Source organism: Nannospalax galili, unplaced genomic scaffold (assembly GCF_000622305.1).
Source record: "Nannospalax galili isolate Female #2095 unplaced genomic scaffold, S.galili_v1.0 scaffold72, whole genome shotgun sequence".
Lineage (NCBI taxonomy): Eukaryota > Metazoa > Chordata > Mammalia > Rodentia > Spalacidae > Nannospalax > Nannospalax galili.
In genome coordinates this window covers 9,171,294-9,193,429 of record NW_008336933.1, presented here as the reverse complement: position 1 = coordinate 9,193,429, position 22,136 = coordinate 9,171,294, and the positions used below count along the sequence as shown (strand labels likewise).

Sequence of the window (22,136 nt, the reverse complement as noted above, 5' to 3'; positions counted from 1 at the left end):
TTCTCCTCTCGCCCCCCCCCTTTTTTTTTTTAATCAAGATATTTTTATTTTATTTAATAATTAGTATCTGTCAATCTGATTTGCTAAAGCAATAAAAATAACACTTAGCAATTTAAAAGTCTTGAATTCTAGTTTACTAAAATATCTGAAAGACAAAAAATATTTTCAACTTATACAATGAATTGCACAGACTTTTTTTTCACATTATAGAAACCAAGATCTTACACAGACTCACACTGGCTGTCTCAGTTTCAGACATAGTCACAGTGAACACAGAACACAAGAATCATATTTTAAATGTCAAAGACTGGGAAAACAGAGCACTGCAGGGCGGGGAAAGCCGCACCTTGCAAGGAATGTTTACTTTTAACTGATAGGTCTTGAGGACCCGCAAGCAGTTCTTGCTTTTGTCGTTCTAGGGCTGGCTGTTCTTTTAATAGAGCCACTTCATTTCTTAATTGGGTAACAAGGGGGAGAAGTGGGGAATGCCTCGAGGGCAGGTAAAACTAATGGGAGAGGGTAAGGAGGAGGCAGAGAGTGCGCCTCAGAAGGAGCCGTGGGCGCAGTGCCAGACTGGGGTGTCGTGACATTAGCGCTGACTTTAGAGTTAGGCCTGATTTAACATGTTTAGGATTTGAAATCTTAGAACATGTCTCGGGTGACGTTTCCTCGTCACTGTCAAGGGAGATGAGATCTATCTCCTTAGGGGCAATTATTTTATCACCGGGAGGCTCCTGAGGAGTGCCTTGTGGAAGGCCTGAAGTTTGCTTTATGGCAGCCTCGGTGGAGGATTCATTTGAATCTATTAATTCCCTGATTAGGTTCCAGTAGGAAAAGGCTGTAACAGGAATTTTCTCGGGTCCAAAGACCTTATAGTAATCCTCTAAAGCATTTTTTACCCTTTTCCATCCTTTAATATCTATTATTCCTTCTTGGGGAAACCAAGGACAGGTTTCCTTAATAAATTCAAAGAATCTCAATAGATCCTCTATTTTAACCTTTACTCCTCGCATCCATAAGGCATCCTGCAATTGCCTAACATAAATTTCGTGCCTGCTTAATTCTTGTCCCATAATCAGACGTCGGTACTTACTTCTGGTTGTAGCCGAGGCAGGTTCCCGTGGCGAGTCCAGAGTGAAGAATTCTTGTGGAACGCGTTCCTTTGGGAACGTCTTCTTCCCTCACTGGATCCTCCGTATCCAGCCCTCACTAACTTGCTATATAGAATTGTGGTGTTACTATGGAATTTACTCTGTGATCAATTGGTGTGGTGTTATTATGATAATTGTTCTGTTAATAGAATTGCTCTGCCTCAATGGATTTGTCCCTGCCAAGTTTCCCCTTTTCCCTCTCTATGAAAACTGTTCCTTCTCCATCAGTAAATGAGACTTGATCAGAAAGCCTGTCTTGTCTCCATTCTTCGCATCTCTTGTCCCTTTCCATCCCCCTTTCCTCCCTCCAGAAACCCACGCTGACTGTCTCGCGGGTCGGGACAAATTATAAGGTTACACCTGCATGATTACAAAGTAGTACAGAAAGTTTCTTAGGCAGTTCCATGAGAAATGAAGGAGTCTCTCAAGCGGTAAGTGCCCGAGTTAGAATAACATGTTTGTGAGGCTTTCAAGTATAGTCATCTGGTTAATCTCAAACCAGGTCAGCCTTGATGTCTGAAAAACAGCTTTGCCAGGAATCAGGTCTTGCTATTTCCTGGGGTGGGGGCCTACGGCTCTCCACATTGGGTCACACTTTTTGTTCATTTGTTTAAATATTTATTTCATTTCTAACAAGAAGGTTATTTGGTTTATTTACTTATATATTCATATGTGTATTTAAAATGCATTGATGTTTTGCCTAAAGTACTTGAATAAAACAAACGTTAAGGAAAGGGATTGAATTGAATAGTCTTAGTCCTTTGAGAAGTCCTTCGATTCGTCAGCATTCTGAACTTTATCTAATGGATAGGCTTAGCCATTTATATCAGTTACTTCATCTGTGTTATAGTTTCCTTGTTGGTAAAATAACTATGAATAATTCCTACTGAGTGTTGTGGAAAGGATGCAGTGGAAGAGCACTGGGCCAATGATTGCTCTGGGATGTTTTCCTGGGTCTCCTCTTCATTTTCAGATTAGCGGGTTTCTCATAGAGAAGTTTGGTAGAGGTATAAAGAAGGATTTCACTTAAAAGAAATACAAAAATGATCCTGGTCATCTTGATTTATAAGAGATGATGATGGAAAGAAATGATTGTTTGGGTAGTGGGAGCACAGATGTGGACATAAGCAGGGCCTGAGTAGAGGGATCAAAAGTCAAAAAACTTGAGTGAAAAAATAACTTTTCTGACAAGCTGGGGCCTTTGTGAAAAGATCAGTTACAGGACATGAGAATGGGACACACCTGTGGGGATGTGGAAGGGATTTGGGTGAGCAGGAGATAGAAACTGAGAAGGGAAATCTATCAACACTGAATAACTGTAAAGACACCTTTTTCAGAACAATTCTGAGCTTTAAAGCTATATGCCTTTTGAAGAAAGAAATGTTTTCTTGTGTCTTGCTGAGAGTGCTGAGTTGAGTAACAACCTAACCATGTGACTTTGTGCTGGGATGTTGATGCTGCATCTGCATATTTAAAATTCATATCCACTGCAGTGACAAGTCACTGAACAACGGAGATGGGAGGACAGATTTCCGTTAAAGCTCAGCCAAAAACACTTGAAGCAGCTTTGACAAAATAATGCCACAGTGAATAAATCCAGAGCGCTCCTGAGTATCCTTGAAAAGTTCTTCCTGATGATAGTTTTAGACAAAGTTACTTGGTATAGACTTCTAATAAGTCACGAGTACAACAGTTTCACTTTGAGGTAGGTATTACTACTTCTCATTTGGAATCTGCTGAGTTAATTGTGCCACCTAGATACATGCTAGGCATACTTTTGCTGGTCAGTTGGAGCACCATGATGCTCTCCTAATGCAGCTTAATGCCATGAAATTATGCACATTCTTGGTGGAATTAAATGGTTCTTGAAGTAAAATAACTATGTACTTATATGTTTTAAGTTAGCTCAAAAATAAAAATTCTAAATTTTAGGAGCTAGATTTAAGTGACTTCCGTTTACAAACAAATTATTTATGAATATTGGACTGTGACATCCAATTACTGTCATTACTGAGATCCCTGGGGAAATTTAAAGCTGACTTTTTGTGGTAGGAATGAACAGTGTTAGTGGACCACAGTCTTTCCTGTTCTCTTAACTTTCCACTAGCAGATACAGTGTCTGGGCAGCCATTTTGGGGTCTTTGTCAATATACTTGAGAGGTCGATGGCCTATCCCACATGACAACTTTGAAATTCAGCCATTTTATTAATTTGTAGGCACTTTCCCTTCCCTTCTTTCTTTTTATCCGGGTCAGTCCTCTGTCTTTTGTCAGCTTGGTGCATTCCCTTCTCCAGTAAGTTCTGTTTTATTGTGGATGTGTATTATAGTAGAAATTTGGCTTTCTACAAAGCAAAGTGTCATTGATGGCATGATGTAAAGGTTTTTAGTTTAAATGGCATGAGTAGGTATATGGGCAGAGATTATTTGTTTTTATAAATGTAATTGCAGCTCTCCATTGGAATAGTCAGTTATTTGGTATTACATTTTAAGTATTCTATTCTTTAGAATGTTGCATGAAGATCACTACTATCTAAATTGATATTCTTTATTCAAAATATCTTTGTATATATGTGTTATGTGTGTGAACATATATTTGTGTATGTGCATGATGTGTATGCCTTTGCCTGTGTTTGTATGTGGAGACTAGAGGTCAACATTGAATGTCTTCCTCAAATACTGTCCACCTTAGTTTTTGAGACAGGCTTTCTTGCTGAACCACAATTCAGCTAGGGTGGCTGGCCAGTGAGTTCGACGGACCTGTCAGTATTGGCTTATACCCCAGTGCTGGGGTTACAGATGCTTTCTGCTCTGCCCACCTTTTAAAATCTAGGCAGTAGGGATCCAAACTTGTGTCTTCATGCATGTGTGGCAGGTACTTTACCACCTGAGCCATCTCCTCAGATCCTATTTAAAATATTTTGTGTGTGTGTGTGTATTCTTTTTATTTATTGATTTTTTTGTATATTTTAAAAAAGATATAGTTAATGTGGCAAAAGCTACTCTTTTAAAAAAACAAAGCAGGATTTTGTAGTTAGGACAGAAAGCAGAAATGTGAAGCAGGACTATTTACTGAATTTTTTTCTTGGTATCTTTCAGAGGCTTTTATGTGCTCATGAGGTCTCTTTAATGAATGAGACCCTTATTAGTGTCCAGCTAGGTGGACATAAACTTGTAGGTGATGCTTCTAAAGGCTTTTGGTTTTATAACATAGTAAAAATTAAAGGAAGTTGTCACATTTAAACTTTTGTCTGCTATGAGGAATTTGAACAGGGCAGCAAGATGAAGGAACTTTTCCATAGAGGGAAGAATCTACATGGCAGAAGGGCAACTAGTCATTAGGGACCTACAAGCACTTTCAGTGTTCCTTTGATTTAGTGAAGTAAACATTAAGGATTGTCTTAGCCTGTTTTTTTGTTGCTGTAACAATTCCACACACGAAGTGATTTATAATGACATTTGTTTCTCATAGCTCTGGAGTTTGGGGTTAGAGATCAAGGTCCTAGAATGAGGCCCTCCATTACATCATCTCATGGCAGAAGAGAGAGAGTTTCTGAGCTTATCCTTCCACTCCCTCTCTTATGTTCCAGATGCAGAACCCTCCTGACCTAACATTTCTTTAGTGCCCACTCCTTAGAACTGTCAGATGGCAGTTAAATTTCTGTATTAATGTTGGAATGAATATTCAATCTGCAGCAGCCTCTCAACAAGTTTTCTCAGTTGGTCTTGCTGCTGTGTGCAGGTGATGGAAAGGAATCATGGATGTCAGTAGGAACATGGGGAGCCTGTTGAGGGAACACAAGTGTACATTTGCTGACTTGTGCTTTGTTGGTGTGCTCTTTCCAGATCTGTGAGAAGTTTCTACAATGATCTGTTCAGCCCTCATCAGAGTTGCCCATGAGGGCCTCTGCCTGGTGAGGAAGGCCACTCATGTCTGCAGATTCCATCAGCACCGGGCCTGGGGCTCAAAGCCTGTTGCATCAGAGTTTGCTGCCCGAGGAGCTCCAGGCATTGTGGTGGAGCTCTTGGGCAAATCCTACCCTCAGGACGATCACACCAACCTGACTCAGAAGGTCCTCTCCAAGGTCGGCAGAAATCTACACAACCAGGAGCAGCACCCTCTGTGGCTGATCAAGGAGCGGGTGAAGGAGCACTTCTACAGCCACTATGTGGGCCGCTCTGGGACCCCACTGTTCTCTGTCTATGACCAGCTTTCTCCAGTGGTCACCACCTGGCAGAACTTTGATAGTCTTCTCATCCCTGGTGATCACCCCAGCAGGAAGAAGGGGGACAACTATTACCTGAATCGGACACACATGCTGAGAGCACACACATCTGCACACCAGTGGGACTTACTGCATGCGGGGCTGGATGCCTTCCTGGTGGTCGGTGATGTCTACCGGCGTGACCAGATTGATTCTCAGCACTACCCAGTTTTCCATCAGCTGGAGGGCGTCCGGCTCTTCTCCAAGCATGAGGTGAGTCTTAAGATGTTTCTCAGCTGCCAGAGACTAATGAACTACTTCTGTGCCACAGGACACTGCAGGTGTGTTGGCTTGGCCCCTGGACTGTGTTTTTGTCCCTAAGCTCCCTCCTCCCTTGCTTTGTATTCAGGTGGGGGAAGTCTAATTGCTGGAGTTCATGTGTATATTTGGATGCATGTGTTTTATCAGAAGTCTCATATTCAGGCCATCCTCAAAAGCTTCTAACTTCTTAAATCTGTTAGATGCTATCCTAGTATATTGTGTGAATATATATTTTTCTTTTTCAAATTATGAAATTCCTTCAAAATGTGTGAATCCATTTCCTAAAAAATCCTAATAATGTGGTTGCCCAAGCCAGTAATTCCAGCATTTGGGAGGCTAAGGCAGGAGAGGGGCTGTGAGTTCAAGACTATTTGTATAGTCTGTAGATAAATACATAAATAAAACTTAAAGAATAAATAAGATTGTAGCAATAGTTTTCCTACATTCAAATATCTTAAAGATCATCTCCATCTTTTAATAGTAGGAGATAAGTGGGATTTTGGTAAGCTCAAATATTTCTTTTATGTCTATAGCAGTTCTTCCAAATATTGTTCATTAGAGCAGGGGGAATTATAATGATGACAGAATTTCCTCTTGTAAATACAGCTACATGGGCTGTTAATGTGAAAAATAGCATAGTGTGCTTAGAGTAACAGCTAGCCATTGGTTTTTGTTCCAGACAAGCTGTTCAACAGGAGACAGCTCAAGAGGACCATCCCCTCCTTCTCTCCTTTCTGCCTACGCGAGATTGCTGCTGTCCTTTCTATGTGTGATGATGTAGCAATAGGTTAACCTTCTTCAAAAAGGCCTTGAGAGCTGGATCTCAGGGGAGCTTAGGTGGACATTCCTACTACTTGAAACAGCTGACTGCTTTTCAAGCTAGAAATAATCACCACTTTTGTCCAGGTCATAGCATTGGACAGGTGTTCCATCTAGCTTACCTTGTTAAAGCAATACAGAAGGAATGCCCAGCACTGATGTGTAAGCCTGAATGTCATGGTAGAGGCACTGAAGGCAGAGCATTTTAATGGAAGGAAATCAAAGCTACCAAAGGAAGTAAAAAAACAAAACAGTATACAGGGAATTGCCTCTTACCATTGTTTATATTTATATGTGATCTAGTCCATGTTTGCAGGCAACATGCATTGCTAATTTAGTCGATACTGTGACTTTTCTGATTTATTGTTTAATAAATTGTGTACCTGTGAATCCAACTTTCTTAGAATTTGACGAGTGCTTCCATTTTCATTGTTGCATTTACTCTCAATAAAAACTTAGGAGGTAGATTATCTCACTTCCGCCTGAAGTGTCTGAGGTCTAGGAAGGTCTAGTTACTTGTTCAAGGTTGTACAACCAGTCAGTGGTAGAGCTCAACTGAAAGACAGGCCTCCTGAGTTCATTGTTTCATCTACTACATTCTCCTGTTATGACTGGAGAGAAGTTCCTTACAAGAGTGGTGAATGGGGAGAGAGGGGGTAGTTTCTGAATTTCTTTCTTCAGCTGAAGTGTTGGTACTAAATTTCATCTAATCTTAGCCATGGAGAAAATGTTTTCCCCTTTTTGGTTATTTTTCCCCCTAGAAATAAGATTGTTTTTAGATAAGTATACACATGTAATTAAAATATATTATTTCGTTTTCTTCTTATTTAATAATCCTTGTATTTCAGTAAGAATAAAAGTGATTAGAATTATGTAGTTAAAGAAACAGTGATGCTGCTGGTGGTGGGCATGCATGTAATCCTAGCACTTGAAAAGCTGATGCAGGAGGATCTCAAGTTTGAGGCCAGCCTGTTCTACTTAGTGAGTCCCTGTGTCAGGAAGAAAAAGGAGAGAGAGAAATAATGATAATCACAGAGATGAATGAATAATGAAGTATATTAACTGAACTTCTAATTATAGGAAAAGCCCTTTGTTCTTTGGATGAGACAAATGAAAACAATGCCGGGCGTGGTGGTGCATGCCTTTAATCCCAGCACTGGGGAGGCAGAAGCAGGCAGATCTCTGTGAGTTCAAGGCCAGCCTGGTCTACATAGTGAGTTTCAGGACAGCTGGGGCTACAGGGAGACCCTGTCTCAAAAAGACCAAAAAAAAAAAAAAAGTTATGTGGAATAACTGATAGGTAAAATCTGCTAAGGATCTTATGTCTAGGGAAAGGACAGAAACACTGAGTAATTCACACTTTATTGAAACAAGATTGCAGGATAATCTATACCTTCAAAATAAATGGAGGGGAAAAGAGGAATGTAGAAAAAGGAATGGGGAAGATGATCTCAGTTCAACAGACTTCAGGTTAAAGAAAAGAGAGCCCAGGGGCTGGAGAGATGGCTCAGCAGTTAAGAGCACTGGCTGCTCTTGCAGAGGACTCTGGTTCAATTCCCAGCACCCACATGTTGGCTAACAACCATTTAACTCCAGTTCCAGGGGATCCAGTGCCCTCTTCTGCCCTCTGTGGGCATTACATGACATGGGTGCACACCCACCCCCTTTCTACTTCCTGTTCAGAATAATGTGGCCTGTTTCAGCATCTTAAAATGAACACTGAATTTATTAATTTGCCTATAGACACATAAATAAATACAACATACAGAATTCTTACCTATAAATCAAGCTTGTTAATCATATTTTCTGGCTTCCTATATTTTATTTACCTTATCTGGACTGGTTTCTGATTGAAATCAATTAAAGTCTTGACCATGATCATGAATTTGTCAAACTCAGCTTCTGAGTCTGCAGTTTTGCTTCATACCTCAAGGTTATAATAGCAGACAGATAAAAGTTTGTAATTCAGAAGACTTCTTTGTTGGTCTGTTGCATCCTTTATTTCTGTTAATCATTTTGTCTATAAATTCAATTTTTTCTTTATCTTTTTAAGCCAGGGTCTCCCTGTAGCCCCAGCTAGCTTAGAACTCACTGTGTAGACCAGGCTGGCCTCAGTCTCACAGAGATCCACCTGCATCTGCCACAAGCATGTGGGGATTAAAGGCATGTGCCACCATGCCCAACAAATGTTTCCCAATGTTAATATTGCCATACCAGCTACCTCTCGGGAAGTAGTTGCTAGGTAAGTCTTCTTCCTGTCCTTCATCTCAACCTCTGGTGTGATTGGTTTCAGGTTCTCTAACTGTCCAATCTGATCAAGAGGATAATTCTCCCAATATTAATCTAAGTGTTATATAAATCTGGACAGAATTTTTGCTGGGTATTGGAAAAAATTGAAGGATTGGTCTTAAAATTCAAAGGCACAGCTTCAAGTGTAAAGGACTTACTAAATGTTAAGATGTACAGTTTTATAGTGTAAAGCTGATATAGCAGTGGCACAAAGCTAACGAAATATAGAATTTTCACACAGTTATACTCACTTATGAACTTACAAAGTAGAAGTGACATTATGTGAATGGGGAGATAATAGACTATATTAATTGTTCTGAGGTAGTTATCTGTGGGGAAAATGATCCCATCCCACCACATGCAAAATTTATTTCTGTGTGAATCAATCCATTTGTGAAAAGAAAGCCTTTAAACACTTTGGAAGAAAATATAGGCGATTATTAGTCTCTGTGGTAGAATATCGTAGCTGAAACGTGAGATTCTTTGAAGAAGGAAAATTCCTGGAAGGAAAAAAGTGTTAATATTGACTCCATCAAGGGAAAACTTGGGAAATTAAAGCTTCCATAAGTGAAAGTAAAGGACAGGATCAAATAAATAAAGACAAGCTTTGTTTGATTATAGATATTTGCTTTTTGTCTAGTTTATAGAAATTGGTATTGATCATATTAAAAGATCTCAGTATGAAAAAAAAAGTGTCCTTTATGAAAATGCCTGATAACACCGAATAGTGTTTAATGTGTGGACCATGGATTTGTAAGTGCAAAAGTGTGAAAACCCACACCTGAAATCCTGCTTTCCTGTGCACACCTGGAGACATTCTTGAGTGTGTTGCTTCTACCAGGAAGCAGATAAGAGTTTTTGTAAAACTATTAGAATCCATTGAAAACTGGAGCAATCCAAATTTCTACCAAGAACAGTAACAGAGAAATAAATACTGATGTGTTTGTATGATTGTTTTCAATTTTGTGGACCTGTAGAAATGAGTGCATGACACGTCTGCATCTGCATGATTGAATATGAAAAACAGCGCTGGGCAGTGAGATAGTTACAGAAGCTTATGTTCTGTCATTATAACTGTGTAAAGTTGAAAAGTTGAGCATCGTTAGCCAACATATTATTTAGAGGTTCATGTGTATTTTAAATAGTTGTTAACCAAAGCATACAGTTGTTTCCTCTCTGAGAAATAACACAGTCTGATCAGATTTGGGCATGAAGGGTTTCTGAGTTTTCCATCATACTGTTCGTTGTGAAAATGGGTATGGATAATGAGCACATACGTATGCTTTCCTTCTTGACCATGGCTTATTTATATACTTTCATATGCATGATTTTCTGTGATCTAAAAAGATAAAATGGTGAGCATCATAATGACCTCTTGATAGAAGAACATTATACATGATTGGTTAATGACCACATCCTATTAACATTTAATAATCCTGGTGATCCTATATGGTGGGAGAAAGCATAAGTTTGACAGTCTTCTTTTGGGAGAACATAGTCGCCCCAGTTTGCAGAGTAGTTTGGTAGTTTTCAGTGAAAAAAAAAATTATATGTGCTTTGATTTACCTTTTTATTTTTCTTTAAAATTAGACTAAAAATTCATCAGTAAAAGAGCACAAATAAAATGGACTTTAGATGTAAACTGAATACTGTATAGCTGTTCACATAAACTGGGTACATATGTCCATAGTGATGAAGTTTTAATACAAATATGTTGTTGAAGGATTGGAACAAATCAAGATACACTAAAATGTTACCTGTTTTATAGACATTCACAATATACCCATCAATGTATGTTGTCATGTACTGGCTCTTACTGTACACAGAGTCAATTTTTAATTAAGTAAATATGTAAGGTAGGTATAAAAAATGCACAGAAGTACTAAAAATTGGGACAGTGATTCCTTATCAAGTCCTTATCAAGTGTAAAGAGGGTGAATGAGCTACATAAAGCATTATAGCCTTTGCACATTATACAATATATTACTATTCTTAGATTATAAGGGGATTTTGAAATGAAAATTATGTGAGAACTACTATTCTGTAGCTTTAAAAACTATTTTGCAAAGCATTTATTGAGACATGTTGTGTGAAGAATGGCAGATTTTATATATATGACAGACCCACCAGAGGGAGCCAACAAAAATCCTGTGTCAATTTAATCTGATTAAAAATATTAATTAATTAGTACTCAGAGTAGTTGTGTTTCCTGCTGTGCCTGAAGGTGCTCTGTCCTGTTTGCCCAGTTTCCTGCGCCATGGAGTCGTGTAGAGAGGCATTCTGTAGTGTAGGCTTCAGTCAATGCCGAGTCCTCACTTCTATGTTTGTCTGTATCCCCTTTGGCTCCTTTATCCCAGCTTTATCCAGTCCTTTCTGTCCCTACACATGCTCATATGTGGGTAGCACTTCCCAGTTTAATCTGATTCAAAGAGGCTTGTTGCTCTGTCTTCATTAGTATTTTAAAAACCACTTTTAAATGCATAATTTAAAAATAACTGTATATAAGAATGTGTGTATCTATTTTGTTTCTCATCTTCCTGGCTAGTAGTTGTCAAACGTCAGTGTATTGCCTCGCCCTGGCCCAAGATATTGCTCTTACAGGAAACTTAAAAGTATAACATACTGTGGCATGTTTATAAAAGAATGTGTACTTGTTTTGACTTTGATACATTCTTGGGGGTTGGATTGCTTTCATGAAGTGTTACAAATATTGTTTTAAATGCATGCCCGCACAGGACAAAATAATTATTTATTTAAGATTATTTAATTATCTTATTCATGAGAATTTTTTTTGAAATTTTGTCTCCTGTGAAATACCAAACTTTAGGCCTTAATACATGAAGACACAGTTATAAGCAAGTTATAAATATTATAATATAAACATATAATTCATGACCATTAGTGTGGTGGTTTGAATGAGTGACCGCCAGAGGCTCCAAGTATTTGGACATTTGGTCCCCAGTTTGTGCTGTTTGGGGAGGGTCATGGAACCTTTAGGAGGTGTGGCCATTCTGGAGGAAGCAAGTCACTGGGGGCAGGCTTTGAGAGCTCTTAAGCCTCTCCAGTTTTGCTCAGCATCCCATGCCTGCTTGAAGATGGTGAGCCCCTGCCATGCCTCCCCACATGATGGACTCATTCCTCTGGAACTGTAAGTCATTAAATTGTTCTTTTTGTAAGTTTCCTTTGTCATGGTGTTTTATCATACCAACAGAAAAGTAACTAATATAATTTCATGTAGGAACAAAAAAAATATTTTTACAGGAGAGGTAGGTGAAGATGGATGAGAAAGCTTTTGCTATAATTTGACCTCAACACATTACCTCAGTGGTACTTCATTAAGATATCTGTGTTAAGTTCAGGTACCATTCACCATCTTCTGAAGACATATCAGGGTCATTGAGCATTTCTTCAAGTAGGAATGTGTGGAGGGCATTCTTCTTTGGCTGTGCCCCTTGCCTGTCATGAAGGATAGTGAGTGGTACCCTCGTTTTGAAGTATAGTGAGCCGTAGCCTTCATTTTGAAGGACAGTGAGTGGTATCCTTTGTTTTGAAGGTCAGTGAGTGGCACCCTTCGTTTTGAAGGATAGTGAGTGGTACCTTCGTTTTGAAGGTTGATAGAGTGGGTAGCCTTCATTTGAACACCCAGTGGCCTCTGTGTAGGCTTCTCAGTCAATACTAGATGGCTCCACTTCGCTGGTTTTCATGCTCTTGCCCCCTTTCCGGATGGTTCACAGAACCCTCCTATTCTTGGGCTTCTCTTTCGGAGTGTCTTCACCGTCATTCTTACCACAAGACAAAGATACTCTTTTTGTTTCTCCTTTCAGCCCCAAATCACTTTTCTGTCTTTCGGTGAATGACAGGGTTATTTATTCTCTACTGTGTGGTTATTGGGTTTCCTTAATAGCCTCATGTGGAGGAGTTTTATTGAGGGCATTTTAATTTGGCCTTGATAGATAATAATCACCATGTTTCTCTAATCTGGTCTTTAAAAATCTTTTTAGGCAGGACTGTCATCAAAGACATACTTAATGGAAACAGCTTGCCTTTAATTTTTTTTTCCTCTGTCCAAATGTTTACTTAGTTTTTTTTCTCTCTGATAGTAAAGTTAGTGGTCACAGCTCAGCATCCATGGCCTGTTGGATTTGGGTAATGCCCCATTTCTGGAATATGTAGAAGGATTTGGTGGAACATTTGAGTAGATCTGCCTTTTCTGTGGCATAGGTCTTTTTTGTAGAAAATGCAGTGTTGGTTGCAGTAGGATAGAAATTACAGCTTCTTAGCCTGAGACTCATACAGTACTGTCTTGAAATACTCATTTTTGTATCTTTGCTGTCCCTTCTTGATTAGTGAATTCCTTGAGGATGCCAGGCTGTCTTCTCTGTGCCTCCTATGTTGACAGGGATCCTGAACAGAGCGGCAGTTAGAACATGCAACACTTGGATGTCTCCGTCACTTTAGACTGCTAACTTGTACTATGCAAAACATAGCAGCTAACACAGTGAACTGCATGGTGGTTCACCTGTCTCTTTTTCTGGTCAAATATTCTATTCTTAGGGCTATTTTTCCTTCCAGAGGAGCAAGTATAGAAACTGCACAGTAACTTGATCAGGCAAAGTGAACTGTTAAGTCTTTTTTTTTTGGTCTTTTTGAGACAGGTTCTCCCTGTACCCCAGCTGGCCTGGAACTCACTATATAGACCAGGGTGGCCTCGAACTCACAGAGATCTGCCTGCCTCTGCCTCTAGAGTTCTTGGACTAAGGGTGTGTGCCACCCTGCCTGGCACTGTTAAGAAGTTTTAAGAAGCTGGTGAGATGGCTCAATGGTTAAGAGCACTTGCTGCTCTTACAGAGGACCTAGGTCAGTTCCTAGCACAATCGTGGTAGCTCATAATCACCTATAACTCTAGTTCCAGGGCATCTGATGCACTCTTTTGGCTTCTGTGGGCACCAGTCAGGCATGTGGTACTTATACATACATGCAGGCGTTCACATATGTTAAAAAAATAAAATAATAAAAATGAATCTTTAATTAACACAGTGTTAGGTCATGGAAGGATTGGTTAGTAAGCAGTAAGGAGAATTACATAAGAGTAGAAGGTTACGGAGCAGCTGCTTGCCCAGGCCTCAAAATGAACACTCAGGGAAGAGCTGCTCCACCAGCAGTGGCTCACTGAATGGTTCAGAAATGGGAGTGGTGCCAGGTGGTGGAATTGCTGGATGCCCCATACCTTGGAATTTGTCTTTTAGCAAAGATACCTTCGGAGGGATGCCTTGTAAGAAGCACTATGCTGTGCAAATGACAGAGGGACGGGGACTGGAGAAAGCAGTTGGTCTCTGGGGAAGCCACTGGGGGAGCTGAGCGCTGCTCCTGCCCACACTGCAGAGCAGGACAAGCAGCCCAGGGTACCTAGAATTCATTCCTTTGTGATGTCTTTCCAGCAGCCACTACTGATAATATCACGTTGTATCAGCTGGCAAAAGGGAACTATTTTAAGGGCTTCACTTTGTTTTCACACAGCAGATCAAGAAGGGTTGGTGTATGGCAAAGACAAGCTGATAGTTATCCAATAAATGGCTTGGTAGGGAACGTCACACCTTGGAAGGCAAGCATATTTGTTCTATATTCTAATTAAAATTTCTGAATGTAACTAGTCTGGAAGGTTCCTAGATATTGCTTCTTACTACATAGAATGAGTGAAGAAGATGTACTGAAGGTGAAACCGTGCTTCTGGGCCAGAAATAACACTCAAAGAGAAGGGGTTGAATGTTCTTACATCTCATCCTCCAAGTTCTCAAGAAAACTATTGGCATTTACATTCTGTTGCTTTTGAAGGCTAAGAGGACCTCAGTAGGTTTTACTGAATCCATGTAATTATAGTAACAATGTTTTTTCTACTAGCCTAAGTGATGTGTGAAAGTAGGGAAAATATTTTCACAGTGCTCTTAAACTCTTTCACAGTAGACTTCACGCCTTACCAGGGACCACATTTCTTTGCCTTGTGCACTTTACTGAATGCTGTTAGTAGGAATGCACTGGCATCATTTATATGTTCCGCTTGGGAGGTGTAGGTGTGTGGTAGGCGAGAGGCTGCCCCGTCACTCTCAGGACTGCTTGGCAGTGGTAATACTGGTGAACACCCTGCTGGACTGTACAAGTTGATCCTTTGGAGTCTTGTTACATGTTGAAGTTTTATATAATTTATTGTTTAAGATTTGTGAACCAGGCTTAACATTTACATTAGGCCAGTATAACGAATAGCTTTCTTACCATAGGATTCTGAGTAAGAAAATGAATTTTAATTTTAAGAGGTTTAAATTCTACAGGCTGATCATTATGAATTCTCAATTTCTCAAGGCCATGGGATTTCTAGATAAAGTGAAAGCTCCTCAATTAAGTTGCCTTCAATCTTTCCCCTTTCAGGGAAGAAGGAGCTCAGCAATGGCAATGTTGTGCTGCTTTATAGGAAATTTTGTGGTGAGCCTATGCAGAATGTGCGTCTGCCTGCTTTGGCAGTAATGGTAGAAATGATTCTCATTTCAGCGCCGGGACCAAAATCATTTGAAAGTTGGATAGATATTGATATATTAATATATGCCATAGAATTTATCATGCAACTCACAATAAATTTTTTCATAATGATTCAGCTAGATTAATAGCGATTTCTTTTCTTTTTTTTTTTTTTTTTTTTGTCTTTTTTTTGAGGCAGGGTCTCCCTGTAGCCCGAGGTGTCCTGGAACTCACTATGTAGACCGGGCTGGCCTTGAACTCACAGAGATCCGCCTGCCTCTGCCTCCCAAGTGCTAGGACTACAGGCATGCGTCACCATGCCCGGCAATAGCTATTTCTTATTGAAAGCATCTATCCGTGTTTGAAACCTGTAGCCAACATGGGATATCATTGAAGACCTGTTGATAGCTTCCTTTGTAAGAACTGTGGAAATTCCAGCTTTCCAAATGTGTCTCCAGGTTTAGGAGGTTTTTGTTGTTTTCTGTTTGTTAGTCAAGGTCCTCTAGAGTAACAAAACTAATACGCTATGTAAAATCTATTACAAGGAAGTGGATCATGCAATTATGGAACCTATAGTTCCAGCTCAAGTCTGAAAGTGTGAGAAGCAGGAAACCCAGTGGTAGGAGTTCCCGTTAAATCCAAGTCAGAAGACAAGAAAAAACAAGGTCCCAGATTGGAGATGGGCAGAGTACAAATTCTTCCCTTTTCGTTCTTTTTTTCAGGTGGTACTTGGAATCAGTGGGGCCTACCATTGTTGGAGAAGCCCACCTGCTTTACTCAGTCTGCTAATTCAAGTCCATTTATTTATCTTTTTTTTATGTGTATGAATGCTTTGCATGCATGTATTTAAGCACACCCATGTGTGCAGTACCAACGGAGGCCAGAAGAGGGTGTCAGATCCCCTGGAACTAGAGTTACAAATGGCTGTGAGCCACAATGTGGGTGCCTGGAACTGAACTCGGGTCCTCTGGAAGAGCAGTCAGTGTTCTTAACCACTGAGTCATCTCTCCAGCCCCCAATTCAAGTCTTAATCTCATCCCCAAACAACCACAACAGGAGTACCTAGAATAATGCTGACATACTAAATTAACCATCATATCATTTTGACATATCCAGATTTCCTAATGGAATGCTGATTTTCCCAGTCAACTCTAATAGCTACTTGTTTTCACTGCATAGATGCTACTTTGATAATTCCTAACAGTGTACCATGTATATATTAGCAAATATCCTTTATTTATTCATATAAGTGTAGGAATATGGAATTATGTCCTTTTAACCCTTCGGGACTGAATGAAGCTCTAGAAGTTTCAGTGGTTGTCTCTTGGCAGATGTGTGAACGCTGACTTATTCTTGAAAATGTGGTTTAAAATAGTGGTGTTCTGTTCTGTTTTGTGCTGTTATATATTTGTGTATGTATGTATGTGTGTTTGTGTGTGTGTGTGTTTTGTGTGTATGTTGCTGTGGGCGTACATGTGGGTCTAGTTATGTGTGTGCATGCACATCTTTGCATATGTGTGGACCTCAGAGGTCAGCTTCTGGTGTCATTCAGCAGGAGCTGTCTACCTTATTTATTGAGACAGGATCTCTCACTGGGACCTGAAGCTCACTGATTTGGCTAGACTGCCTGGCTGGCAAGCACAAGGGATCCTTTTGTTCCAGTTTCCCCCACACTGGGAATACAAGCGCATGCCACTGTGTTGTCATGCTTGCAAGACAAGCAGTTTACCAACTGCGCCATCTCCCCAGCTCCTGGCAGTGGTTTTTATTCTGGAAATTGTACTTGCTTTTGAGCTGATTGGAATGACATCAATTTCTACCTCTGCAGCTCACTCTCTGGTGATCTTTGATTAGCTGATTAACCACATTGAACTTCAGTTTCCTTTACTGAGATGAGGATAACTCCCTAGGGATGGTGAAAGTCTAGCAGGCTGCCTGCTGAGTGAAGATAGTTTTAGCACACGATGGCTACCCTACCCAGACCTTCCTTATACTCACGTTCAAAAGGAGCAGAACAAAAATATTTTTCTGTTTCTGTGCTGGTCCAGCATAGTGCTGCCTGAATATAATCAATGTCCTCAGGTATTTGGTCCCTTTTGTTTCTGATGACTTTGCTTTTTAAAGCCATTCCTTTCTTTTTTATACCCTCCCTTGGTTGACAGAGTAGTAATATTCCTTCTGTTGTTTTCTTTTGGCAGAAGTGATAGAATTTAGATGGGGCCTTGGCCCTGCAATATTTTAATCACTGGCATAATGAGTGAACTGTTTAGCTACCTACAGGAGAAAATGCAATCTCTTTCCTTCTGTTTTATCTGTCATGATCTCATCTCCTTTAAATTGTATTTGTCATGAGAACCAATTCACACACAGATGTGGTATTTTTTTTATTATCCCATTTTCTTTTTTTTTTTGGCTTGGTTTTTTTTTTTTTTTTTTTTCCTTTTTTTTTTTTTTTTTTTTTGGTGTCTGTATGTGTTTAGGTGAATCCATAGGTGCCCATACATGTGTGAGCATGTGGAAGACAGGTGGATTGGATGTTGGATGTTTTTCTCAGTTGCCATCTCCATCTTATTTTTTATTCAGGGTCTCTCCCAGGACCTGGACCTCACTGATTTGGCTAGACGTGCTTGCTCACAAGCCTCAGTCTAGGTCCTCTTCAGCACTGGGATTACAGGCAGGTGTAGGTGTAGGTGACCAAACCATCACTCCAACCCCCATGTTGCTTTTTGTACCAATGTGTCCAGACATTGAATCTCTCTTGCCTTGTCTACCTCTCTATGTAACTTCCTTCCTTGCTTTGATGGATTGAAGTTTCTGGTGTTTTCTCTGTTTAGGCCAGAACAAAATATTTTCCCACCTATACCCCTGGGAAAGCCTCTTAAGACAAGAAAGGCACTGCTGTGTACTTACCGTGATATGTCAGGGTTAATAATAACAGGGAGATACCTCATCAGCTTACTGAAAGCACAGAAACATTTGGTAGTATCTTTGGGAGACATGAGCTTCATGTAAATCCTGATGCTGCTGCACTGGTGGTACCATGGACCACAGCCTGCTCATGCCAAGAAAACAGCTCTGTGGAATTAAGTTTACTGGATCTGTGTCTCTGGGGACTTTTGTTGACATTGATCACTCAGTAACATATCTTTGAGTTACTTAGCAAGGGCTTGAATTTTTAAGTCTAGTTTTGTGTTGTGGAGGCTGGGAGATTTGGTCAGATCATGAAGGTTCAGGAGGACCTGCTTGTGTTTGAAAATGAAAGTTGCTCTAAATGAACAAAGGATGAATGTTCCCTGAGGAGGCTTAGACAGAAACCAGAGGAAATGTGTCTTGTAGGGTGGGAAATCTCATCTGGAGCAGCATCCGCAAAACCAACATTTTGTTTATCTGTCTGGCAGAAGTTGCTTGTCAGCTGCCAATGTCTTCTGTAGTACTTCAGCTACAAAGCACTGCCGGCCTCAAGTCTCTCCTTACTCCACTGGCGCTAAGTCTCATTGCAGGGAGAGGAAATGAGACAAGCAGCAGGGAGAAAATAAAGTCTGTTTCTTTCAGTACAGTTTTGGTGTATTCCCTCCCCTGTGCTAATTCTGTAATTTGATTAACTGGCATGTGGTGCGTTACAGAAAATTCAAGGAAAGACAAAGCTGGTTCAATATCAATTAGCTGAAGCAGAAATGGACTTCCCACAGAGGCCCAAGGACAGAGCTGTGCCTCTCTGGCCCTTTCAAACACACGTCTTTCTGAATGGAATGAGAAGTGGAAGATCCTAGTTGTTTGAAGAAATTAAAAACTGTAGAAATTAGCAACTCAAATCCACTTAGATGAGTCTGCTATCCCTTTAATATAAAATATCCCAATCCTCCCTCCAAAGTGATTTGAATACTTAATATTTGCTGAAATGCTTTAGTTGGATTTGGATAACATAATTGAATTTGCTTGCTGTATTCATGGGAAATGAAGGCTGAGAGTTCCTGTGGTAAGATATGTGGATATGGTTATGTTTTGAGGGAATTCTTACTGACCTTTCTGTGAACCAAGAATTAATATGTGAGGCACTTCTCCTCAGAGTTATGTGCTCTATCTGTCACTTTCTAGTTGACTGGATTGTCCTATGGCTCAGAGATCACAGGCTTTGGATGAGCTGAGTTGGATATAGATTGTTTTTGTGTTTAGATGCCACATATTCTTGGGAACCTCATCCTAAGCAAGGTTGGTATAATAAAGAGATCCTGACTAAGTAGTGGTCCTTGTTGATAGCCTTGAGAAAGAGAGATAAATAAGCTATGGGCTTGAGACCATGTAGTTAGCATAGTGAGAAAGATGGCCAACACACAGGCATGAGAAATCTCTTCCAGTGTAGGAATAAAAGGAATCTTGAAGAATCTTGAACAAAGCATGGTTAAGCAGAAAGAAAAGAAAGGCCTTGTATTTCAGGTCGTGGGAATATAATCTTTGAGGGTACCAAAACATGGCAATTGTGATTCATCTCTAGACCATGTGTTAAGGAGTGCCTGGCACATGGAGCGGTGATAGGAGATGAAGAGAAAGAAGGAAGCATGAACTGCTTCAGGAAAAGTCTCCAATATAAATTTTTGGGTATCTGAACTTTCTTTAAAAAAAAAAAAAAAAAGATAGGAGTAGACAGGGCTGGAGACATGTCCCAGTGGCTAAAAACCCTGGTTGTTCTTGTAGAGAACCTGGGTTTGGTTTGGTTCCCAGTACCCACATGGTACCTAACAACCATCCTAACTCCAGTTTCAATGGATCCAATGCCCTCTTCTGACCTCTGTGGGCATTACATGACACAGGTGCATTTACACACATGTAGGCAATAGACTCATACACATAAAATAAAATGTAAAAATGAAAGTATGTGAATCTGGTGTGGTGCTGCACGCTTTTAATCCCAGCACTCAGGAGGCAGAGACAGGCAGATCTCTGTGAGATTAAAGCCAGCCTGCTCTACATAATGAGTTCCATGGCAGTTGGAGCTACAGGGAGACCCTGTCTCAAAAAGACCAAAAATAAAAAATAATAGTTGTATGCAATAATTTTGAAGCATAAAAAGTGAACCAAACTGACATTTTTAGGTAGTAATTCCTCAAAGTAGTATGTAGAATGTAGTGATGCCAGATAAAATTGGAGTTGGAAAGACAGATTAGGAGATGATTTTATCCTGAGATAATAGTGCAAGGCAGGCCAAGGTGATGGCCAGATGATAGATAAAAAAGCACATAAGGGAGCTAGGATTTACTAGATTTTGTCATTGTGTCAGGGGAGGTGAGGGAAAGGAAGAATGGTTAAAACTAGCTCTCAAGTTGCTTTCTTGGTACCATTTGCAGAGTGAGGGATCACAGGAGTTTTGCACTTTATGATGGGAAGAGGAAACAGAATTGGGCCTGGGATAGATTTAGGTGGAGATGCACATAGATACATCCCATAGGCAGGTGTATAACTGGGTCCCAGGACAGCTTTCAGGAGGCAATACTGTGGGTGAGCTTCCCAAGAACATGTGGCATGAGCTAGAGGCATCAACTTTTAGGTGAATGCTGGAGCTGAGATGAGCGCATTCATCTAGGGCACAGTGGAATGCAGGTTACAGAGTACAGAGGGCAGAGTGAGACTTGTGGATTACACTTTGTGACAGTGGAAGGGAAGGGAAGCTGTGAGAAAGATTGGGCAGGAATGAGCACCTTCACTGTGAAAACAAGAGGGCTCAGGGAGCATAATCTGGGCAAAGAACAGGTCTTATTGGTTTGATTTCATTTGGGAAGAATTGAATGTGTCCATTGAGAAGAAAGAGTCAGAAGAGGGATGACAGGTAGAGGAGAAATGACATGAGCTCTGAATAAGAACTTTGGAGGTATAATGTGATGGGATAAGGGATGTCTAAGAAGCAGGGGAAGGGGTAAGGCCTAGAGCCTGACCAGAGTGAGAGTGAACATACGGACTGCATAGAAGACAGTATGTTTATGAAAGGGGATGGAGGCCTAGACTCTAGGAGGTTTCCCATCCAATGGCTTCTCTGTAGCCAGCACTTTCCCTAAGTGAAATAGAGAGGAGGGAATAGATATTCTGAGGAGATGCCTGATTAGTGTAGTGTTTGATGTTAATTGGAGAGAGCAGTTGAGACGTCTTACTCCAAAACTTGATTCCTGACTCAGTGTGTGCTTATTGAGGTAGTTCTAAATGAACCAAGTAATTAGGAAGGTTAGCATGAGGCCTTTGCACTGTTGAAGGCATGCGAAGATGGTCTTTGCTCTGGAGGTCTTGCTGGCACCCAGAACTCTTTGCTAGTTCTCTTAAGCTGTTTGATAATCGTGGTCATTCTTCCTCACTCACAGAGTTTGATGTGACTCTTGGGGCTCTGTTCTTTCTGTATCATGCTGACTTCAGTCAAAAGACTGTATAGTTCCTATATTCATTTTTCAGTAACTGTTTTACCCCAGAATAGATTTAGGTTTATAGAAAAATTTCCAATGCTAGTGAGAGTTCTTACATATCCCAAACCTAGCCTTTCCTCTACTAAACATCTTCTATTTGTATGACACATTTGTCACAATTAATGTAAAAGCCAGCTTTTTGTTGCCATAACAAATCCTTGAGACACATCAGCATTTGAAGAAAGGCTTTAATCTATGTTCACTTGGCCTCATTGATTTTGGGTCTATAGTGACAAAGTACATCATTCTGGGAGCTTGTGATACAGCTGGATTGATCACTTGGTGGTAGCTGGAAAGCAAAGAGAAGGAGGAGGGACTGGGCTTTCTTCTTTAAGATCATGTTATGATGACATGACTTCCATCACTGTCTTTCTGGAGTGCCCCAGGCTGGGGACCTGTCCTT

General features: G+C 40.3%; 1 protein-coding gene across 6 annotated transcripts in view; it reads left to right on the top strand.

Moving 5' to 3' along the window:
• Fars2 (phenylalanyl-tRNA synthetase 2, mitochondrial) overlaps positions 1–22,136 on the top strand; it is a 542,959-nt gene that overhangs the window by 136,795 nt on the left and 384,028 nt on the right. For all 6 annotated transcript variants that reach the window (XM_008831656.3, XM_029562861.1, XM_029562860.1 and 3 more), the window contains one exon: positions 4,996–5,627. In XM_008831656.3, coding sequence (XP_008829878.1) covers positions 5,016–5,627 — 612 coding nt within the window. In that variant the 5' untranslated portion in view covers positions 4,996–5,015. The remainder of the gene's footprint in view (positions 1–4,995; positions 5,628–22,136) is intronic.